The sequence below is a fragment of the Tachyglossus aculeatus genome, chromosome 5, assembly GCF_015852505.1.
Source record: "Tachyglossus aculeatus isolate mTacAcu1 chromosome 5, mTacAcu1.pri, whole genome shotgun sequence".
NCBI lineage: Eukaryota > Metazoa > Chordata > Mammalia > Monotremata > Tachyglossidae > Tachyglossus > Tachyglossus aculeatus.
Window position 1 is genome coordinate 64,657,421 of NC_052070.1, and position 24,260 is coordinate 64,681,680.

General features: G+C 42.1%; 1 protein-coding gene across 1 annotated transcript in view; it reads right to left on the reverse strand.

Moving 5' to 3' along the window:
* The window catches only part of TRPM1 (transient receptor potential cation channel subfamily M member 1), a 95,455-nt gene that overhangs the window by 12,715 nt on the left and 58,480 nt on the right, over positions 1-24,260 (reverse strand). Inside the window, exons 26-32 of the mRNA XM_038747318.1 lie at positions 22,308-22,436; positions 16,767-17,018; positions 14,171-14,345; positions 11,984-12,004; positions 10,251-10,395; positions 6,212-6,414; positions 5,425-5,557 (exon numbers count right to left, since the gene is read on the reverse strand). Coding sequence (XP_038603246.1) covers positions 5,425-5,557; positions 6,212-6,414; positions 10,251-10,395; positions 11,984-12,004; positions 14,171-14,345; positions 16,767-17,018; positions 22,308-22,436 — 1,058 coding nt within the window. The remainder of the gene's footprint in view (positions 1-5,424; positions 5,558-6,211; positions 6,415-10,250; positions 10,396-11,983; positions 12,005-14,170; positions 14,346-16,766; positions 17,019-22,307; positions 22,437-24,260) is intronic.

A 24,260-nucleotide genomic window follows, 5' to 3' on the forward strand; every position in this document is an offset into this window, starting at 1 on the left:
CACCAAAAGCAATCAAAGGCATCTGAAGCAGATACACAAAATACACAAACCCTCTGTGGGACATGTGAGTGCAAGTAAATCACATGGATTACTAAGACTTATTGGCCTTCATTAACTTTCATTGGTTTGATGAATTGCCACAGCACAAAAATGAAAGCCTAAAGGAAGGAAGTGATGTAATGTGAAGAGAAAAATCATAGATTCTTATTGTAAGGCCAGAATACTTGAATAAATAATGAGGGTATTTGTTAAGTGCTTACTATGTGCCAAGCTCTGTTCTAAGCATTGGATAATAATGAAGATGGTATTTGTTAAGTGCTTACTATGTGCTAAGCACTGTTCTAAGCACTGTGGTACGCAGGTTGTCCCACGTGGGGCTCACAGACTTAATCCCCATTTTACAGATGAGATAACAGAGGCACAGAGAAGTTAAGTGACTTGCCCAATGTCACACAACAGATAAGTGGCGGAGCTAGGATTAGAACCCATGACCTCTGACTCCCAAGCCCGGACAATGGAAACCGGCAGAACAGTACAAAGTTCAAGTGCTTCTGATACCTCATAATAATAATTCTGGTATTTGTTAAGTGCTTTCTATGTGCCAGTCACTACACCAAATCCTGGAATAGAGACATCGTGGTTAGATTAGATGCAGTTCCTCTTCCACATAATAATAACAATTACGGTATTTGTTAAGCGCTTACTATGTGCCGAGCACTGTTCAAAGCACTGGGTTAGATACAAGGTAATCAGGTTAGTTACAGTTCTCAGGTTCACAATCTAAGAGGAGGGAGAACAGGTATTTGATCCCCATTTTACAGTTAAGGAAACTGAAACACACAGAAGTTAAGCAACTTGCCCATGGTCACACAACAGGCAAGCGGAAGAGGCAGGATTAGAAAGCAGGCCGATGCTTTTTCCATTAGGCCGTGCTGCTTTCATAACATCATAATGAAGGACTATAGTTAGATAAATGAGAGAAAGAGTAATTGCAGCTATTTTATCAAATACCCCAAATCAGACTGAAGTGATTAATCGAAAAGAAAGCACTAGGAATAAAATTAGGTGCTGGGGCTTACTTTTCCTTTTACTCTTTTCCAAACACCCCAACTCCTCAGCTTTCATTCATTCATTCATTCAATCGTATTTATTGAGGGCTTAATGTGTGCAGAGCACTGTACTAAGAGCCCAACTGTCAGGAGGTGAAAGGAGTTAGGGACGGAGGGATCTCCTTTTTCTTCAAACCCATTTAACAGCACCTTTTCTCCCTATCTCATTTTAGGGGTATATTGTGGGAAGGAAAGGACATGGAGGAAGAACAGGAATGTACAATACTCCGCTTTGGAAATCCAAGCTTTCGGTTTCCGTTATCCCCCTTCTCATTCCTATTTGTACAGATTCCATAAGGGGGAATGTATACATCCCAGGGGACTCTGTCTCTTTCTAAAGCCTGATCCAAGGATCATAAAAATCAAGCCCAATGTCTGTGGTGAAAAAAGCAACTCCAATGTGTATAATTGAGGAAATATGCTACTAAAAAATAGAAGTTTGGGAATGAACTATCTGGAATGCCTCTACCCTGTGGGTCTAGGGCTGTGATTATGTGATCTAGTTAGTGCATATATGCCTCAGTACCCAAGTTGGAGGGTGGGGAGTGTGTGTGTGTGTATGTGTGTGTGTTTGTCCTTCATAGTCAGAGAGAAGCAGCATTGCCTAGTAGGTAGACCATGAGCCTAGAGGTCAGAAGGATTTGGGTTCTAATCCTGGTTCCACCACTTGTCTGCTGGGGAAATCATTTAACTTCTCTGTGCCTCAGTTACCTCATCTGTCAAATGGGGATTAAAACTGTGAGCCCCAAGTGGGACAGGGACTGTGTCCAACCCAGTATGCTTGTATCCACCCCAGCACTTAGTACGGTGCCTGGCATATAGTAACCATTTAACAAATACCACCATTATTGTTATTAAATTAGATACCACTGATGTTGCAATTAATCTATGAATGCATGCAGCGTGGCTCAGTGGAAAGAGCCCACGTGTCGGCTGTGTGACCTTGGGCAAGTCACTTAACTTCTCTGAGCCTCAGTTACCTCGTCTGTAAAATGGGGATGAAGACTGTGAGCCCCATGTGGGACAACGTGATCACCGTCTATCCCCCCCCAGTGCTTAGAACAGCATTACGGGCTGAAAAGGTTGATCTGGGACCCACAGCCCCAGCCACACTGTGCACACAAAACGTCTGCAAAATGGAAAATGTTTGTTGTGGGTAAGCCTTTCCTTAGTTTTCTTTAGACTTATTTCCAGCCCGTAATGCTTGGCAGATTCGGCGAAATGATTTACAATCCTTTGCGAAGAGGTGTGGGCCTCTAGGGCAAAGTCATCTGTATGCAATACTTCTTGAATTACTGTTTCTACAGTTTGGGATAACGCATGAAGCCTGCTGAGTTGGTAGAGTTTCCCAGGGGTGCGGAAGAGATTTCTGATACCAACACCCAAGTCTCCCTGTCTCCCCCTTCTAGACTGTGAGCCCGTTGTTGGGTAGGGACCGTCTCTATATGTTGCCCATTTGTACTTCCCAAGCGCTTAGTACGGTGCTCTGCACACAGTAAGGGCTCAATAAATACGATTTAATGAATGAATGAACAGGGCCAGGACCATTCTGTATCTTTCAATCAATCAACGGTCTTTGTTGAGCACTTATGTGCAGAGCACTGTACTAAGCGCTTGGGAGAGTACAACACAACAGAATTAGCAGACACATTTCCTGCCCGTAACGAGCTACTCTTCTGGCAATGGGGAATGGATTGGACGGGCCGCCCTGACCCCATCAACCCTACTGTCGTGAAGCAGTCCCACAATCTCGATGAACTTTTCAGGGGATCCTGCAGCCTGGATGAGAAGCAGCATGGCCCAGTGGAAAGAGCACGAACCTGGGAATCAGAAGACCTGAGTTCTAATCCTACCTCTTCCACGGGCCTGCTGTGTGACCTTGGGCATGCCACTTAACTCCTCTATGTCTCAATTAAATCAAGCTCCCCTTTCCCTCAGCTCCTCCTCCTTTCCCCATCACCCTGACTCGCTCCCTTTGCTCTACCCCCCGCCCCACAACATAGATGTACATATCTATAATTCTATTTATTTATATTGATGCCTGTTTACTTGTTTTGATGTCTGTCTCCCCCCTTCCAGACTGTAAGCCCAGTGTGGGCAGGGATTGTCTCTCTTTATTGATGAATTGTACTTTCCAAGTGCTTAGTACCTTGCTTTGCACACAGTAAGCGCTCAATAAATACAATTGAATGAATGAATTAATTCAAGTTCTCCCTCCTACTTAGACTGTGAGCTCTATGACGGACAGGTACGCTATCTTGTACAGTCCCCAGCGCTTAGAACAGTGCTTGACATATAGTAAGCTCTTAACAAATACCACTATTATTATTATTATTCAAATTTGTTTAGTAATTGCCATGTACTCAGAAAATATGTAACTAATGTTTATTATAAGGGCCATTTAACTTTTAAGAAGAAATGAAAGCCCCATCATAAAACACATTTGCCAAGGTCAGGCAATTTTGTATTTATGCAAAAATGCCGGTTATTTGAGAACAACGGTGACATTGCCCCTATGATTTTCCAACTGTGGGGCAAAGACATGGTTTTTTTCCTTTGAGATTTTGATGCTGGATTCTTAGTTATGCTCTTTCTGTCTCCAGCATATTATAGAGAATTTCTGAGGAGGGTTGAAAAATCCCCCAAATCAGATTTTTCTGAACAGTTCTCTCTCTGAAGCCTGCCTGGCTTTCCCAAGCCTCATCCCACTTGCTCTCCCTCTAAAAGTGTCTCCTCGTTCATTCACTCATTCATTTATTCAATCGTATTTATTGAGTGCTTACTGTGTGCAGAGCACTGTACTAAGGGCTTTGAAAGTACAATTTATCAACAGAGACAATCCCTGCCCACAATGGGCTCACAGTCTAGAAGGGGGGAGACAGGCAACAATAGCATCAATATAAATAGAATTAGAGATGTATTACACATCATTAATATAAATAAGTAGAATTGTAAATATGCACCCATATACACAAGTGCTGTCGGGGGGAGAGGGGTAGAGCAAAGGGAGCAAGCTGGGGCAATGGGGAGGGGAGGAGGAGCAGGGAAAAGGGGGGATTAATCTGGGAAGGTCTCCTGGAGGAGGTGAGCCTTCAGTAGGGCTTCTCCCCCTCCACCACCACCCTTTTTTGGGTATCTGTTAACAATAATGATAATAATAATAATAATAATAAGAAGAAGAAGAAGAAGAAGAAGAATGGCATTTGTTAAGTGCTTACTATGTGCAAAGCACTGTTCTAAGTGCTGGGAGAGATACAAGGTAATCAGGTTGTCCCACGCGGGGCTCACAGTCTCAATCCCCATTTTCCAGATGAGGTAACTGAGGCCCAGAGAAGCTAAGCGACTTGCCCAAAGTCACACAGCTGACAAGTGGCGGAGCTGGGATTAGAACCCATGACTTCTGGCTCCCAAGCCCATGCTCTTTCCACCGAGCCACGCTGCTTCTGTGTAGAACTTACTATGTGCCAGACACTGTACTAAGTGATGGGGTAGTTACAAGCTAGATGGGTTGGGCACAGTCCCTACCCCACATAAGGTCTCTCAGTTTTAATCCTCATTTTACAGATGAGGTAACTGAGGCACAGAGAAGTTAAGTGTCCAAGGTCATGCAGCAGACAAGTGGCGGTGTCAGGATTGGAACCCAGTTCCTCTGACTGCGGCCCATGCTCTCTCCACGAGGCTATGCTACTTCTCTAACTCTTTGAATCCTGCACTCTCTAGCTTTTAGGGTGATGGTCAAACCAGCGATAATCTGGATTGATGTGTTTGCTTTTGAGAGTAAGAACTCATTTCAACCTTCATTCGGTTATTAAAAACCTGGGCTCTGAATCTTTTAAAACCTTGCATAAAGTTTTAAAGATTTTCCCTTCCTTGTTCTGTTCTCAGTCAGAACTGAAGCCCATGGGGAAACCTTTTCCAGCAAGCAGTATTACATTTTCATTTCAAAGGCGCGAACCTGCCAAAATGTCTTGACAAATTCCTGCCTTTGGAGATTTCTATCTCGGATGTATACATTTTTGTTCTTAATCTTGGTATGTATCTAGAAGTCATTAACTTAAAATAGACTTCCAGTCAAAGTGATTCCCATGTGATTGAAAAGTGTCTGTGCGTGCGTATGTATGGACGTGCGTGTCTGCTTATGCAAGTGTATCAAGAGGACATTAATTCCAAACCCAGAGGTTTTGAGTATTTGAATTTCAAACCGAAATTTGATTGAGGTTTGACCTATTCTCATGCGTCCTTTTCACCAACAACACAAATAAAGAAAAGAAGCTATTTTCTCCTTTTCTTCTCGAAAAAGCCTTTCACTTCACACCTTTCAGATGTAACTCTGATACGTTCATCATTCGACGACTGCTGCTCATCTTCTTTTTCTTGAAAATATTCCTCCACGCATTGCTCTTCAAATTCATGTAATTTCTTCAATTCTTCATCATTTAGAAACAACTCTGGGTAAAATGGTAAAAATTGTTGTTTTAATTTATAGATTAGCGGGCCCAGTCTGTATATATTATATATGAAAAGATCACTCTCATTTAGAATCAAGCCATTCCTATCAAACTGCGATTTTGTCAAGTCTTACAAACTTCTCATTCAATTAAGCTCTTTTTTCCTCATCTGGTTGATCATAAAATCATACCAGTCATATAAATTAGACTGCAGAAAATTATAAGGATTAGGAAAATAAAAGAATAGGGCTGGGAAAAATTCTGATGTATTTGGAGAATGAGCGCAACTGTTTATTCCATTCTTTTTTGTAACAAACAGCTACCAAAAATTAATCAGGAACACTGATTTAGCAAACAAGCCATCTGAAGTTATGTTCTCCTGAGGGATGTTTTGCCTCTTCTTTCTCACTAGGAGGGTTTCAGTAAAATTAACTGTTGTTGGCCAAAGTAAGATGAGCACCAAATGAACAGTTCTGAAAAGAATAGTAGCAGGAATAGAAAGGCTGAGGCGTTTTTACATATTTAAATCGTTGGGTGAAACATCTTTGAGTTTGTTGGACTGGATCATTCCTTGGTTATTGCCTAAGCCCAAAGCATCTGCTTCCCGTGTGAAGTTGTACCACGGTCCGTATTTAGATAGAACTCTTCACATACTCAGCCCCCGATCACGCTCATCTTGGTCTCCTCCTCTTTTTTTTCTACAGCGACTGTTGAAGCGCATGATGATTATGTAAAGATGGCTTAAGATAATCATAGGAGGAGGTAGGACTGGCCTGTCGTGAAACGTCATAATTAACTGGTATCGTTGGAACTTCCAAACCTGATTGGATATCGACTTCACTTCAAAGAAGGTATTGCTGAAAGAGAGATTGATTGTTAGTGCATGCTTTTCTTTATCTTTTTAGATCTTCAAAATATAGTCCTGCATAGGCTGAAAATTTTTAGCCTGTTCTAACTCTTCCCTCTCTAAAGTAAGGCCAGAATTGGGAGATCTGGATCAGCCCAACAGGTGTGAGACTCTCACAAGGATCAAATCTCTCGTCTGGGGTGGATGGGAGTGAACGAAGGAAGTGTCCACACATACAGGGTCCTCAGGAAGCAGCATGACATAGTGGATAAAGCGTGGGCCTGGGAACCAGAAGGTCATGGGTTCTAATCCTGGCTCCGCCACTTGTCTGCTGTGTGATCTTAGGCAAGTCACTTCACTTCTCTGTGCCTCAGTTACCTCATCTGTAAAATGGGGAATAAGACTGTGAGCCCTCTGTGGGACAGGAACTGAGTCCAACCCGATTTGCTTGTATCCACCCCGGAGCTTAGAACAGTGCCTGGCACATAGTAAGCACAAATACCATTATTGTTATTATTCAAGTGCTTAGTCTTCTAGACTGTGAGCCCATTGTTGGGTAGGGAGCGTCTCTGTATGTTGCCAACTTGTACTTCCCAAGCGCTTAGTACAGTGCTCTGCACACAGTAAGCGCTCAATAAATACGATTAAATGAATGAATGCATGAATACAGTGCTCTGCACACACTAAGCACTCAAGAAATATGACTGACTGAATGAATGAACATTTGTATTCTAGTTTCCCCGCTAGACTGTAGGCTCATAGCAGGCAGGGAATGTGTCTGTTATATTGTACTTTCCCAAGTGCTTAGTACAGTGCTCTGCACACAGTAAATGCTCAATCATTACAGTTGACTTGACTGACATGCGGACAAAAGAGGATGCAAAATGGATTATTGTAGCGTGAAGCTACTGAATCAGGGCACTCTCCATTCCTCAGAGGTGCTAGTTCAAGTCACTATGAATTCCTCTCATCTTTTTTTTTTTTTCCCAGTTGACTGTTCCTATAGGCCTATAGATGAGTCTTTCCCTCACCTCCTTCCTATCTGAATAGTCCCTCTCTGTCTTTCTCCCACTTGTGTAGGCCAGGAGGACCAGCATTGCCTAGTGCCTTCTAGACTGTGAGCCCACTGTTGGGTAGCGTCCAATTCCATATGTTGCCAACTTGTACTTCCCAAGCGCTTAGTACGGTGCTCTGCACACAGTAAGCGCTCAATAAATAAGATTGAATGAATGATTGAATGAATATCTACTCTCTTTGTTCCTCACAAGTCTTGAGTCTCCCAAATTTGTACCTTCTTCACTTATGCTGTTCCTCCTCCCTATCTTCCCAAATCCAACAGACCCCCACAGCTCTCCCTGTATTAAAAATTCCACCTGGTATGTACATCCAAGTGCTTTGTACAGTGTATTGCACCCAATGGGCGCTCAATAAATGTTATTGCTCCTACACCTACTACTTGTGGAGGGTTCTACCTCATAACCTGGTCAGTGCCACATGTTTCACTTATGTTAACCTCAAAACCTCAATAAGTGGCACATTTCCTACTTACAAGGGGCTTACACTCTAATGACCTGAAAGTATTTACAGAGTGGCTTAGTGGAAAGAGCATAGGCCTGAGAGTCAGAGAACCTGGGTTCTAATCCTGGCTCTGCCACTCGTCTGCTGTGTGACCTCAAGCAAACCACCTAACTTCTCTGGGCCTCAGTTACCTCATCTGTAAAATGGAGAGTAAAACTGGGCCCCATGTGAGACAGGGACTGTGTCCAACCTGATTATCTTGTATCTACCCCAGTGCTTAGTAGGGACCAAACAAATACCATTTAAAAATTTCAAAATAAGCAACTGAATGAACTATTGAATAATATTTACAAAAGTGTTCAGGGTGGGTATCAATAAGTATTTAAGCACGAGAAATGACTGATGGGTTTATATGACATGGGGTGCTCTGAATTAGCAGCATGGCCTAGTGGAAAGATCATGGGTCTGGCAATCAGAAGACCTGGGTTCTAATCCCGGCTCTGCCAAATGCTTGCTGTGTGACCTTGGGCAAGCCACTTCACTTCTCTGTGCCTCAGTTCCCCTTCCTACTTAGACTGTGAGCCCTATGCGGGACTAGGACTCTGTCTAATTCACTTGTATCTTTCCCAGCTTTCAGAAGTGGTACCAGCTATTCAGTTTGGAAAGTGATATCCGCTATTCAGTTTGGACACAAATCCTTCTAAGAGTGTATACTAATTCACTTGTATCTTCCCCAGATCTTGTGTGTCTGACACATGGTAAGCACTTTACAAATATCATAAAAAAAGGTAGAGGATGGAAAGGGATGACTGAAAGTTTCTCCCCTGGGTCCGATCTTTATGGTGCCTCATGAATACATTTATTCATTCAATCGTTTTTATTGAACGTTTACTGGTGCAGAGCACTGTACTGAGCGCTTGGGAAGTACAAGTAGGCAACATATAGAGATGGTTCCTACCCAACAACGGGCTCACAGTCTAGATAAACCACACAACTCTTCTAGGTCTCACAGGTGCAGTCACCAGAAGCAGCATGGCCTAGTGCTTGGGTGTCAGAGGATGCGGATTCAACTCTCAGCTCTGTCAATTACTTGTTCGTGACCTTGACCTTGTGACCTTAACTTCTCTGGGCCTCAGTGGGGATCCCATGCCTGTTCCCTCTCCTATTTCGACTGTAAGTCCAGTGAGGGTCAGGAAACGTATCCAATTTGATTAACTTATATGTACCCTAGCAGTAAGAACTTTGCTTGACACCTAGTAGGTGCTTCATGAATATAATAATGATATAATAAGAGTAAGAATAGCAATAGGATTATTAACGATCATGAGTCTGAATTTGGAGAACACTGACTGGTCTGTAGGGGATATTTTACTTTGAAGGTGAGGATTCTCAGCAATAACTAAGGTTAGCAATTCGTCTAGCTTGAGCACAACTGGAGACGCTTTCAAAACTGAGCAAATGCTCAAGAATTTATTCTCAGAAATTTAAAAAGTTGAGTTAGAAATTCATATCTTCCATACTTCCCTACAATAAATGCTGTATTTATTTACACTTAAATATCCTTATTTATTTATATTTTTTTTTACTCTTCTGCTTGAGCAATTGTTCAAACTGAAGAAAACAAGTTTTGCTCATGTCTCTTGTAGGAAAATCTGTTATAGTTTTGCAGACCTTGACAATAATGATAATAATACTTTGAATTGGTAGGGCCTTTTATCATTTTTCCAAAATACTTTCACATCTGTGAGCTGATTTTACCCCCACAGTACTGGGTGTTACTATCCCCATTTTACAGATGAGAACACTGAGGAACAGAAAGATGAAGTGATTTGTTTATAATCACAGTGCAGGCTAGTGGAAAAGCTGGAACTAGAACTCAGGCCTTCTGACACCCACATCTACATGCTTTATTAGCTCATGCTGTCTTATCCAATTCACAATTCCACAGAAATCCTGAGCTCATAAAATGAAAACTGCTCTCTATATGAAAAGTATCTCTCTGCAAACAAATTAAAATATTACTCAATCAAACCTTTTTCCCAAGAGGCTTTTTCAGGATAAATTCTCTCAAATTAAACTGCATGTAAAAGTCACAAAGCATGAACCAAAAATTAAATTCTATTTCATTTTAGTGTTACATTGTTGCAATTTGTGATCGTGTGAATCATTTGTTGTCAGGCTAATAAGCGTAGAAAGCATCATCCACTACCAGGATCATAATAAAATGGTCAATTTGATTTATATTACGGAGGGAGGGCTCTCCGTTTTAAAGAGTCAAAATTAAGGAAATAAATGAGATGCTAGCGACCCTCCAGTCTCGACACTTACTTGAAGACAGCAATGAGCAGGTTTACCAGCAGGATATTAGCTACCAACAGGTAACAAGCCATGATAGCGGGTGTGAGCCAAGCTCCTGGAATACATGGAGGGAGTCGTTTGCCGTCCTCATCGTAAAGATTTTCTCCACAAGGAGCTGAGGTAAAATACAATGGATGTTCATTTTAACATTGCCCTGATATTTTGCTTGTATCCAACGCAGTGCTTAGGACAGTGCCTTGCACACAGTAAGTGCTTAACAAGTAATCATAATAAATAATTATCATTATTATTAGAGGCATAAATGGCATATGCTTATTTTGTGCACTTTCATAAATGTCCTGATCCATGAAAACACCTTTCTCGATTTTATGGGTTCTGAGAGATCAAGTAATCAATCAATCGGTGGTCTTTATTGAGTATTTGCTGTGTTCAGAGCACGCTACTAAGCTCTTGGGAGAGAACACTATAATAGAGTTGGTAGAAAAGTTCCCTGCCCACAAGGAGCTTACAATCTAGAATAGAGATAGATACTTCCGTCAAGGAGTTGTTTGCATGTATGTGTCTATTTAACCATCCATTTTTTCATTCATTTATTCAATCATATTTACTGAGCACTTACTGTGTGCAAAACGCTTGGGAGAGTACGATAAAACACCAGACACATTTCCTGTCCACAGGGCGCTTACAGTGTAGAGGAGAGATGAATACTTCATCAAGGAATTGTTGGTTTACATTTAACTGTTTATTTAACCACTATGTTTGCATCTGTAATACTAATCCAGGGTGTTAGCTTGAAAGAGCCAACCCCACTGTGTGTTCCTAAGATTCTCAGATCCTGCAGCCTCAGAACTGAAGCACAGCCACCATTTTCCAAGGGAGACCGCACTGTGTGTACCATGAATGTTTATATGCTATTATATGTGTATTCATTTCTGTTCATACTTATCTCGGTATATTTGTCTTTCCTCTCAGATTTTAAACTCTCTGAGGGCAGATTAAGACACCTCTCCTTAGGGGTGAGTACAATGCCATGCTCACTGGGGATGCTTATTGGTTATGTCGATCATAATGATTATGAAAATGATTTTTTCTTTAAAAATCTAGAAAAAGAACTTGTTCTTAAGTTAGGGCACTTACTCATTAAGTAAATTATTTATTAACGGACTCCTAGGTACTGCCTGACTTAATAGACAGGGAGGGCAGAGGATCTATCACAAAAGGGTAGAAGCATTCTAAGCAATGTACTTTGTAGACAATTTTACTTCACATGAAAGCAGGAATGTGTCAGTCATATTTATTGAGCACTTACTATGTGCAGTACACTGTACTAAGCTTTTGGGAGAGTACAATAAAATGGTAAACTGACACATTCCCTGCCCACAGCAAGCTTACAGTCTAGAGGAGGAGACAGACATTAATAATAATATTAACTAACGCTATTAATTAACATTGCTATTAACATTGATAATAACAATAATGTGTCAGTATTCTCCTTTATACTATTACTTACTGTACACAGACTTTAAAAGGAAAATTGATCAATGTGGCCTATATCAGTTGACTAATTATTTGTTGATATAATGAATCATTTCATTCTTTCATATTTCTTTGACCCTTTGGTGACTTAATAGAAAAAGTTAGACATCCATAAAACATCTTTAAGGAAAATATCAATTTTCTTGGAAAGGAAAGGCTAATTAACACTTTATTACACAAAATTAATAACTCCCAAGTTGACTTACGATTAATTTCCATGGCATAGACTACACAGTGATCCAAAAGAAAAAGGGTTTAAGGGAAAGAAAAGTAAAAATTAAGGAAACAAGAGAGAAAAGAAAAACAAAGGATTAATAGGAAACTGTTTTGCTGCCAGGAAATGACAAACAGCTTAACTTCAGAACAATGTCTGTACTCTTAGAAACAGTAGTTTCTTTAGAACTTTTTATATAGTACATTCTGAAATTTTCTATTCACTTTGCTTCTTCTAAATGTTCAAGTCAATGTTTTACCACAATATTCTAAGGGCAATTAAAATTTGATAGCTAAAAAAATAAAATGCAACGTACTGTTGGCAGATGATCATTTCACTATGCAAATTCCTCGGTCAAATCAACTTCACTGATGTCCCTACGCAAACACATCATAGACCCAACACACAGAATTATCATGCAACTATCTGAAAAGCTACTAAAAATAACTGTCATTGGATATTTGGTTCCCAAGCAGTTTGTTTGGCAAATTGTGTGAGCAGGCTGCTCTGACATGCTATTGATGGTGATGGTGATGATGATGATGATATTTGGGAAGCAGTAGAACACTAAAGTAAGCTCAGTTTCTCTGGCTTTTATCATTACTAACATTTTTCAAAGAAAAGCAATAAAAATTTGAATCACATCTGCAGTCCAGGAACTAGAAGAACTAGGAACAGCCAAATATGCTCACGAAACAAATTTGGGTCCTATCCCGGTTTGTTAGAAACAAATCCAAGTACAGTAACTCTTTTTGAGTGCCTCTAAGATTTCATACCAAGGGTCACTTTGAGAAAGCTAAAAAGAATGTATTGTGTGTTTTACTAGTCATCACTCTCCATTTAGAGTAAAACATCTCAGTGTAACAAAACACGAGGAGGACAGAAGAAACATTCCATTCTCAAATAGCTAGAAAATTCAGCACTAGCTGGATGTAGAAGTAATTGCAGCAATCTGTGACACGCTAGCTAAAGTGCCATGGTTGTGCCTAAGGGGATGGACCATAAATCTCCTAGAACACAGAAATTCAGTCCAATGTGGATGGCTATAGTTTGATGACTAGTACTTTGCTTCCTGGTGAATCAAATCCGATAACCACTCATCAAAAAGCAGTGTGGCCCAGTGGAAAGAGCCCGGGTTTGGGAGTCAGAGGACCTAGGTTATAATCTCTATCACTTGCCTTCTGTGGGGTTTTGGACAAGTCAGTTCACTTCTCTGTGCTTCAGTTCCCTCATCTGCAAAATGGGGATTCAATATCTGTGTTCCCTCCCATTTAGGCTGGGAGCCCCATGGCGCATTTGATGATCTTGTATCTACTGCAGTGCTTAGTGCAGTGCTTGGTACATAGTAAGCACTTGACAAAAACCACAATTAATGTCAAAGCTCCACTTTCCCGTAATAGTAGAAAAGCCTGATCCTCCAGCCATGAAAAACTACCACCTCCCACACAGCATATAGTGTTTCATTTTATATTTATTGAAACAGTGTGGACATAAAACCACATTAATGCAGGAGGAAGTTTTGGCTAGACAGGATCTCAGTAGTGAATCTGCTGATGCTGGTATGGAAATTGGAGATTAATAGAATAAAATCAAAGTGATGTAAGCGAACATAATTTTACCAATGCAATTCCCGTCTCATGCCAAGGAGTTTACTGCTAACAATGAGAAATCTCTCTGCAAGCCTGTAGGATCCCTGATTCCACCAAAGCCGCAGCCAGAAACTGTCTCTAATTCCTATTCTGAACACCTTAATGTCAAATATAACGCCATCAACGTGGCTCAGTGGAAAGAGCATGGGCTTTGGAGTCAGAGGTCATGGGTTCAAATCCTGGCTCCGCCAACTGTCAGCTGTGTGACTGTGTGACTAGTGATGGCTTTGGAACTTTGTTGATTCAAGTGGTGTTTCCTCAGATAAAATCCCTATATCACTGTGGAATAATTTTGTATGTCGGTCAAAGACCTCTGAGGCAAAGAAAAAACTGGTCCCTTGAAGCCTAAAGATTCATCGCCAATCTCAAATTCCTCGAGCCGATCGAAAAGCTCTATTTTGACAACTCCTGCAGCACAGTGACAAAGAAACACACACTTGTTTTCCAAAGTAACCAAGACCCTCCTCTGAATTTGAGCCTGTCTGCCTCAGAAGCAGGAAACAGAGTCTTACTATGAATTCTACTCTTACGGTCTATCTGGTCTGCAAACACCTCTCCGTAGATCATCCAGTAGGGCATGTAGAAGATGTTTCGGGCTAGTCTCCAAGATGGCTCCTCATCTGGGTGAAGAATAGCTTGACGGGCTACTCCAAAACTCATCAGCACGACCAGCATGATTACCACAAAGTAGAGCATGTCGATCATCTGCACCCAGAGGACAAACATGTTCTTTTAGCAAGGCCAGGAACTGTCTCTAATTCCTATTCTGAACACCTTAATGTCAAATATAACGCCATCAACGTGGCTCAGTGGAAAGAGCACGGGCTTTGGAGTCAGAGGTCATGGGTTCAAATTCGGGCTCCGCCAACTGTCAGCTGTGTGACTTGGGGCAAGTCACTTACCTTCTCTGTGCCTCAGTTACTCATCTGTAAAATGGGGATTAAAACTGTGAGCCCCCCGTGGGACAACATGATCACCTAGTAAGCGCTTAAGAAATACCATCATTATTACTATTATTAATTATCAACAAGTGGGTATTCAAGTCCCCTTTTAGACTGTGAGCCCACTGTTGGGTAGGGACTGTCTCTATATGTTGCCAACTTGTACTTCCCAAGCGCTTAGTACAGTGCTCTGCACACAGTAAGCGCTCAATAAATACGATTGATGATGATGATGATATTCAGGAAAGGCAGGTTTAAGATGGAGATCTCTCTTTTCCCATCAATCTCATTTTCTGTACTTCCTCTTAATTGTCACTACACTTAACCCCAGACATTTTACACAAACCCAATTCTCGTTCTGGTCCTTAAATATCTCCTGTCCTGCCATCTTCTCCATCCAGCTTGTCTTATTCCATTTTCTGCTTCTCCTAACCCTTGGAGCATCTCCTGAAGTAACAAGGAGCTTTAGGGAGAGAGAGAGAAAGAGAGAGAGAGACAGACAGATGGAAAGAGAGAGAAAGAGCACAAAGCAAGAATGAAGGGAGAGGAAGGAGAAAGACCGCAAAATAGTGGGTCTTCGGAATGGGGGAGAGGCTTAAGGTGGAACAGAAAGAAGAGAAAAATAATACAAGGGTGGTAGATATTGGAAATGGATATTTGACGATGAGTTGAAAGCCATTCATGTGAGAATCAGGCTGAAAACTCTTCCCATTCGTGGGCATCCAAAGGTAAGAAGCTTGGCCTAATGCAAACAGCTAGAGACAGGGATTCAGGTGAGGCAGGTACTAATACAAACTCTGCCACTGAACTGTGTGTAACCTTGGGCAAGTCAATTAGCCTCTGGACTATAAGCTCATTGTGGGCAGGGAATGTGTCTGTTTATTGTTGCATTATACCTTCCCAAGCGCTTAGTACAGTGCTCTGCACACAGAAGCACTCAATAAATACGACTGAATGAATGAATTAGCCTCCCCGAACTTCAGTTTCCTCAACTATAAAATGGGGAAGGTACTTCGGTTCTTAGATTAGGAGCCCCATGGGCGACAGGGACTCATGACACGCATCATCCCCAGCCATTAGCAGGGAGCCATGGCACCCCGGGAGTGCTTAACAATAATAAAAATAATAATTATGGTATTTGCTAAGCGCTTACTGTGTGCCAGGCACTGTACTAAGTGCTGGCACTGTCAGCCTTAAAAATAAAGAGGGGAGACCCAGTCCAAGTTGGCCTTGCAGAGCTCTGTTGTAGCCTGGAAAAGTCCTAGAGAACACAGTTCGGCCCAAAGTGGCTTCCCTGGGAGACTGAGCCGGGGATTGAGTCGGATACCTCTCAAGTGACTTGCTTTTCAGTTCAATCCTAGACCACTTGGACGCACCTTGACCCAAGCCAAATCCACTATGGATATCAATCAGTCAGTCAATCAAATTCATTGAGCGCTTAGCACTGTACTAAGTGGGTGGGAGAGTACAGCACAATAATATAACAGACACGTTCCCTGCCCACAGCATGCTTGCAGTCTAGAGGACAGGTACTCTTAAACCAAGATGGAAATCTAGCAGTGTCCTTTGGCCTGGTGATGGGCTTGAGGTGTTTTCATCAGGTCAGAACACACACTATGTAAGGTCTAAGTAGGAAGGGGATTTTACAGCCCCTCTGAGCCGTAACCTTGATGGGTCAGGGAAATACTGCTGCGACTACTAATGATAATAATAATGATAGTAATAGTGTTATTTGTTAAGCACTTCTACGTACCAAGCACCGTACTAAGTGTTGAGGTAGAAACAAGATGATCAGGCCAGACGAGTCCCTATCTGATACGGGGCTACTGGTCTAAATAGGAGGGTCTTGAATCTCTATTTTACCAATGAGGAAACTGAGGCACAGAGAAGTAAAGTTACCTGCCCAAAGTCACAAGCAGGTAAATGGCAGAGCCAGGATTAGAACCCAGGTCTTCTGACTCCTAGGCTCAGGCTGTTTTCACTAGAACCCGGTACCTGGGAAATATGGCCTTAGCTTGAAGGAGGAATATGAGTGGAATTGGACACCTTTTATTTTTACCTTTAAATCACGATCATTAGGAAATAATGATACCCATGAAGGCTCAAACTAAAATCTACCCTCCACTGCCTTTTATACAAAACAAGTCAAGTGCGGTACTGAGGCCCAGAGGCTAGGGGTACTAACCATCTTTCCAATCATCATGACATAGGGCCCCAAGTACTTGTTCACGCCGAAGATATCCAGGACTCTGATGTACCAGAAGATGATATCCACACAGTAGATGACTCTGCCATAGCCCATGTAAGGCTGATTCTGCAGGCGAAGGATGGCTCCAATCATAAACACAGAAATGGCCACGAGATCGGTGATGTTCCAGTATTCTTGAAGCCAGACCTTCACCTTCTGACTCAGTTTGCCTGGTTCTGACATCAGGATCTGAAAAAAAAAATAAACAGTGTAACTGAAGATTGTCTTGTCCTATGCTGTCGAGTGGTCTCCGACCCATAGCGACTCCATGGACACATCTCTCCCGGAACACCCCACCTCCATCTGGTACATATGTTTGTACGCATTTATTACTCTATTTATTTATTTTTTTTACTTGTACATATCTATTCTATTTATTTTATTTTGTTAGTATGTTTGTTTTTTTTTTCCTCTGTCTCCCCCTTTTAGACTGTGAGCCCAATGTTGGGAAGGGACTGTCTCTATATGTTGCCAATTTGTACTTCCCAAGTGCTTAGTACAGTGCTCTACACATAGTAAGCGCTCAATAAATATGATTGATTGATTGATTGGTAGTGTACCCATAGTATTTTGGTAGTGTATCCATAGAATTTTCTCGGTAAAAATACGGAAGTGTTTTCCCATTGCCTTCATTTGCGCATTAAACTGAAGATTACCTTCCATAAAAATACCTTCGTGAAGTTCAACCTGCTATGAATACTGGTGCCAACCCCCGAAAATCAACAATACCAATAGTGCTGAAAAGACAATAGGGAGCCTCATTCCTCATGGTGGAAATGATTTGAATTCCTGGGGCGAAAGGCCCTCAGGGGTAAGAAAACATGTAAGCCGGATCTCAGAAATCCCTGGCACGTCGGCCAGATGAATCCGCCTGGTTCATCGATCTCTCGAGATCGGTTCTCGAGCCCTATTTCTCACCTGACACTGGAACTTTACCTGGTTCAAAGTGCTGCCTATGTTATCCTTCACAGGGTCCTTGCTACAATTCCAGTACTCCCCCTTCCATTTTCACTTGCCTCTATGCCTCCACTCCGGCTGCTTCTCCACTTAGAAAAGCAGCATGGCCTTCTGGATAGAACATTCATTCATTCATTCATTCATTCATTCATTCATTCAATCAATCGTATTTATTGAGCACTTACTGTGTGCAGAGCACTGTACTAAGCGCTTGGGAAGTACAAGTTGGCAACATATAGAGACGGTCCCTACCCAACAGAGGGCTCACAGTCTAGAAGGGGGGGACAGAGAACAAAACAATAGTATCAAAATAGAATAAATATGTACAAATAAATAGAGTAATAAATGCATACAAACATATATACAGGTGCTGTGGGGAGGGGAAGGAGGTAAGGGGGGAGTTCGAATCCAGCCTTTGCCACTTGCTTGCTGTGTGACCTTGAACAAGTCACTTAACTTCTCTGTGCCTGTTTCCTCAACTGTAAAACGAGGATTCAATATCTGTTCTCCCTCCTACTCAGACTGTGAGCCCCATGCGGGACAGGGACGTGTCTTCCCTACTTAAGATGTATTCAATTCAGTCGTATTTATTGAGCGCTTACTGTGTGCAGAGCACTTGACTAAGCACTTGGGAAGTCCAAGTTGGCAACATATAGAGACGGTCCCTACCCAACAGCGGGCTCACAGTCTACAAGGGGGAGACAGACAACAAAACAAAACGTATCGACAAAAATAAATAGAATAAATATGTACAAATAAAATAGAGTTAATAAATACATACAAACATATATACAGGTGCTGTGGGGAGGGGAAGAAGGTAAGGTGGGGGGGGGGGGTTCAAATCCAGCCTTTGCCACTTGCTTGCTGTGTGACCTTGAGCAAGTCACTTAACTTCTCTGTGCCTGTTTCCTCTACTGTATGGACCTAGAGCATGGTCCTGAGAGTCTGGAGGATCTGGGTTCTAATCCCAGTTCTGCCATTTTTTCTGCTGTGTGACTTCAGGTAAGTTACTTCACTTCTCTGTGCCTCAGTTACCTCATCTGTAAAGTGGGGATTAAGACTGTGAGCCCTACATGGGACAGGGACTCTGTCCCATCCCATTATCTTGTATCTACCCCAGTGCTTGGCACATAGTAAGTGCTTAAGAAACACCACAATTATTATTATTATTAAATACCACAATTATCATATTATTATTTTTGGGCTGAAGCATTGTGCCTGACAGAGAATCCCATAGTGGTAACCCCAGAGACGGAGCTGCTGGAATCCACAAAACCCCAAAGCTGGAGAAATAATTGCTTCTTATTGGGCAGCCAAACTATACCACCCACAAGCCCTTCCCTATTTCCTAATAGCCCCCAGAAATGGCACCGCAAGGAAAATCCTTGCCAGAGCTTGCCCCAAACTATCCTGTACAGACAAGACTCTGATATTCCAGAAAATGCTATCCACACAGCGGATGACTCGGCCATAGCCCAGGTAAGGCTGATTCTGCAGGCGAAGTATGGCTCCAATCATGACAGGTTGTTAAATGATTGTTGAAGTTCATCCAGGAGGAGGTTTTTGTTTGTTTTGTTTCTGTGGTATCTGTTAGGTGATTACTATGTGCTAGGCACTGTACTAAACACCGGGGAAGATACAAGCTAATCAGGTTGGACTCAGTCTGTGTTCCACATGGTGCTCACAGTCTTAATCCCCATTTTACAGATGAGGTAACTGAGGCCCAGAGAAGTGACTTGCCCAGTGTCACACAGCAGACATGTGGCAGAGCCGGGATTAGAACACAGGTCCTCCCGACTCCCAGTGCTCTGTCCACTAGACAACACTGCTTCTCAGCTTCTATTTGGTGCTTATATTGCTCCTTACGTTAGTTATTTTTATTTGCTCTCCACCTCACCCCTGTGAGGTATTATCCTCATTGTACAGATGGGGAAACTGAGGCATGGGAGAGTTAGGTAGCTTGTCGAAGGCCACACGGTAGACAGGTGGCAGACCCGGGATTAGCTTAGATCTACCCCAGTGCTTAGAACAGTGCCTGGCGCTTAGTAAGCGACCAACAAATACCTTAAAAAAAAAGCCGAGACTAGAACCCAGGACTTCCGACTTTCAGGGCTGCAGTTCTCTCAATACACCACATTTCCAATCTGTACCAACATTCAACAACCCATATACATGGAGGTTCTTTCTTACCCCACCTCATACCTCCAACTGGAATTTAAGACCAAGCAAAAGTATTTCCAGCTCAAGGGGACAGTTGTGAAGAAATCCAGAGCCTGCCGCTGAGACAATTAGTTAGGGTGAGGGAGAGCAGCAACTGCAGAGGTGAAATGAGACATCTCCTTCAGGAACCACCAAGAGGTGGAAAAAAAGGAGATGATGATGATGATGGCACTTGTTAAGTGTTTACTATATTTCAAGCACTGTTCTAAGCTCTGGAGTAGATACAAGCTAATCAGGATGAAAAGAGTCGCTGTCCCACATGGGGCTCACAGTCTTAATCCCCATTTTACAGATGAGGGACCTGAGGCAGAAAGAAGTGAAATGACTGGCTCAGAAGTCACACAGCAGACAAGTGGCAGAGCCGGGATTCGAACCCAGGTCCTTCTGACACCCAGGCCCATGCTCCGTCTACTAGGCCAAGCTGCTTCCCTAAGGAGACGTGGAATACTAGCTGTCCAACTGTTTTGCTTTGTGGCTACAGAGCCAATATGAAGTTTGTGAAACTTGCTTTAGAATCAGTCATATTTACTGAGTGCTTTCTGTGTACAGAGTACTATACTAAGTAATAATAATAATGGTAGTTAAGTGCTTACTACGTGCAAAGCACTGTTCTAAGCACTGGGGAGGATACAAGGTGATCAGATTGTCCCATGTGGGGCTCACAGTCGTAATCCCCATTTTACAGATGAGGTAACCGTGGCACAGAGAAGTTAAGTGACTTGCCTAAAGTCACACAGCTGACAAGTGACGGAGCCAGGATTCAAACCCATGACCTCTGACTCCCAAGCCCGTGCTCTTTCCACTGAGCCACGCTGCTTCCCCTAAGTGCTTGGGAGAGTACAATATAACAAAGACATTCCCTGTCCACAAGGAGTTTATGGTCTAAATATCTACCTACACCACTGTCTTCCTTGATATTGGTTTCCTGGCCCAGACTCTACTGGAATCATTATACATTTAAACTACTGTCTTTGTTACTATTTTTCTATTCTTTGGCAAACTAAGGCAAGGCTGAGACTGGCATAGGGAAGCTAATCTTTTCAAAAAGGATATAAATAATAACTGTGGCATTTGTTAAGCTCTTACTATGTGCCAGGCACTGTACTAAGGTCTGGGATGGATATAAGCAACTGTCTCGTCCTTCTAAGGCACAGAGATAATTATTTGGGTGATTTAAGATGGTTATCAGCTAGGGACAATTCACACAACTCAAGGAGCTGAATCAGAGCTTGAAGTGTGTAAAAAAGAAATTAACAAGGTGAACCATAGCATTTTTCATTTAATTCTCATTTGGGTTTAGAAATAATTACTGTAGTTCAGGGTAAAGGTTGGCTCAGGACAAGAGCTTCTTTTTATTCTTCTTCCTGTTGCTGTTCTTGTTACTAGTCATTCCGCTGGTAAACAATTATTAGCATTTGAAGTGCTACTGAGTATTGGTGACCTCAGTAAATACCAGGGAGGGGAAGAGGGGTTGGGACAGAACAACAGGAGATTCCCATCTACCTCTCTCCCATTCCTTCCCTTCTTCCTAATCTTCCCTCCTCCTCTCACCACCACAATTATTGCCCCCGCCTTCAAAGCCTTATTGAAGGCACATCTCCTCCAAGAAGCCTTCCCAGACTAAGCCCTCCTTTCCTCTTTTCCCACTCCCTCTGTGTCACCTTGCCTCGCTCCCTTTATTCATCCCCTCCTCCCAACCCCACAGCACTTATGTACTTATCTGTAATTTTATTCATTTTTATTATGTCCGTCTCCCCTCTAGACTGTAAGCTCCTTGTGGGCAGGAAATGAGTCTATTATATTGTTATAGCATACTCTTCCCTGTGCCTAGCACAGTGCTCTGCACATAGTAATAATAATAATAATGATGGCATTTGTTAAACGCTTACTATGTGCAATGCACTGTTCTAAGTGCTCAGTAAATAGGGTTGGCTGACTGACTACACCACTTAACTCTAGTTCAGGTCTTACTGAAAAATATCACCAATTTTTTTTTTCCCAATTTAGTAATAATTTCAGCCTGCAAGCTTGCAAAATAATGCTGCGATTTCAGATCTAGCCAGATTCAAAAACGAAACAGAACCAAAAACAAAATAAAGGGAAAAGAAAAAAATGCAGTCCTTGCCGGTTTTTAATTCTAATTAAAGAGGTCCGCTACCTGACGGGAATATTTATATTGGCGATGGATTAGGGAATGAGTAGAATACGTATGAAATGTTTGAGCTTTGGGGAGGGAATACACTAATTAAACAAAACCACTTTATTAGTAAGATTGGAATAGGAGTTTGGTATAATAGTCACCTCTCTTATTTTCTCTATAGCCAGGGTCACAATATAGGAGATTACAATCCATTCCTGAATGGAGGGCCATCGATCCATCTTCACCAAAATTATATAATTGAAAAGCATCAAGTAGCCCAGGTAGGATATCTGAAAGAAAGGAAACTTAGATTTATTTATGTTATCCATTATTCTTACCGTTCTGACTGGGGAGGTAGGGGACAGGATGGAGGCAATCAATCAATCGTATTTATTGAGCGCTTACTATGTGCAGAGCACTGTACTAAGCGCTTGGGAAAGTACAATGTAACAACATAACAGACACATTGCCAGCCCACAACAAGCTAAAGAGCTGCTCTTGGGTGATTTCTCTGCATCCATCTACAGCCCTTAGTGTTCCCATAGGCTGGAAGAAGTGTCCTGGCATTCGTGCCGTACCATATGGAAATTCATATGGAAATATGAAGATGGAGGTGGGTGGAATGCCAATGCCTCCATCAACTCCATCTATAGGCAGATCTCCTAAATTTAACAACAGATGAGTGGATTCTTAGTTTATATATGTGTGATCACGTTTTTGCACAGTATAACCACACATCTTCTGAATCGTGACTTCCGATTTCCTAATCTGAAAGCTATGCATGGCCTACGTACTTGTCCTACAGAAATCATTAACCATTTTCCTACATTTGGTCCAGGTTTTCTCATGGGCTGAAATCCCTACCTGGACAAAACACTTAGCACTGTGCTTTGCACACAGCGCTCAATAAATATGACTGAATGAATGAATGGACATTAATGGCTAAATGGGCGCCTCCTTTAGTTTACCAGAATAGCATTTAGAACATTACTGCTGAAATATTTATATCTACAATTAGATATACACACCTACCCACTCAGAGTATTAAGTGGGCTTTTAAAGCGAGACCACCACTTATTTTATTTACAATGAGCAAAAATATATAAACTCATGTAAACTAATGCAAAAGTGCTTAGTACACTCAATAAATATGATTGAATGAATGAATCCAGCCACCACCCATAAAACTAGACTCAGATTAGAGTGTCAAGTCCTCAGTGGAAATCAACCAATCTGTCATATTTACTGGGCACGTGCTGTGTGCAGAGCACTGTACTGAGCGTTTGGGAGAATACAAGATAACAGAGTTGGTAGAAATGTTCCCCGCCCACAGTGAGTTTACACTCTAGAAGGGGAAACAGATGGAGAGTATTTTAGGCTTTAATGGGATGGCAAGGACGTGCACCCCTATTCCCCAGCTAACCTCTCCGGAAAGGACATTCAGCTTCTAGGTCCCTGAAAATCTCTGGCAGCACTTAATTTGTGCCAAGGTTTTCTTTGGCCTCTCAAAGCTCGTTGCGGGCAGGGAATCTGTCTGCCAGTTTTATTGTACTGTACTCTCCCAAGCGCTTAGTACAGTATTCTCCATGTAGTAAACATTAAATAAACACCATTGATTGATTGTTTGATCGGTTCTGTCCCAGGAGCTGTGGGGCAAACACTTTTGGGGCCCAGGACCATATTGGGAGATTGGTGACAGGTCTGAAGTCAGAGGCTGATGACCTCTGAGACAGTAGCCGCCCTTGTGTTGAAGCACTGGTGCTGGGTGGATTGTTATTCATTCAATCATATTTCCTGAGCACTTACTGTGTGCAGAGCACTGTACTAAGCACTTGGGAAAATACAATACAATGAACAGTGACATTCTCTGCCCACGATTAGCTCAGAGTCTAGAGCAGGGGAGGCAGACATCAGTACTAGATTGTGAGCCTGTTGTTGGGTAGGGACCATCTCTATATGTTGCCGATTTGTACTTCCCAAGCGCTTAGTACAGTGCTCTGGACACAGTAAGTGCTCAACTAATACGATTGAATGAATGAACCAGTACGAATCAATAAAATTACAGATATGTACTTAAGTGCTTTGGGGCTGGGAGCGGGGAAAAGCAAAGGGAT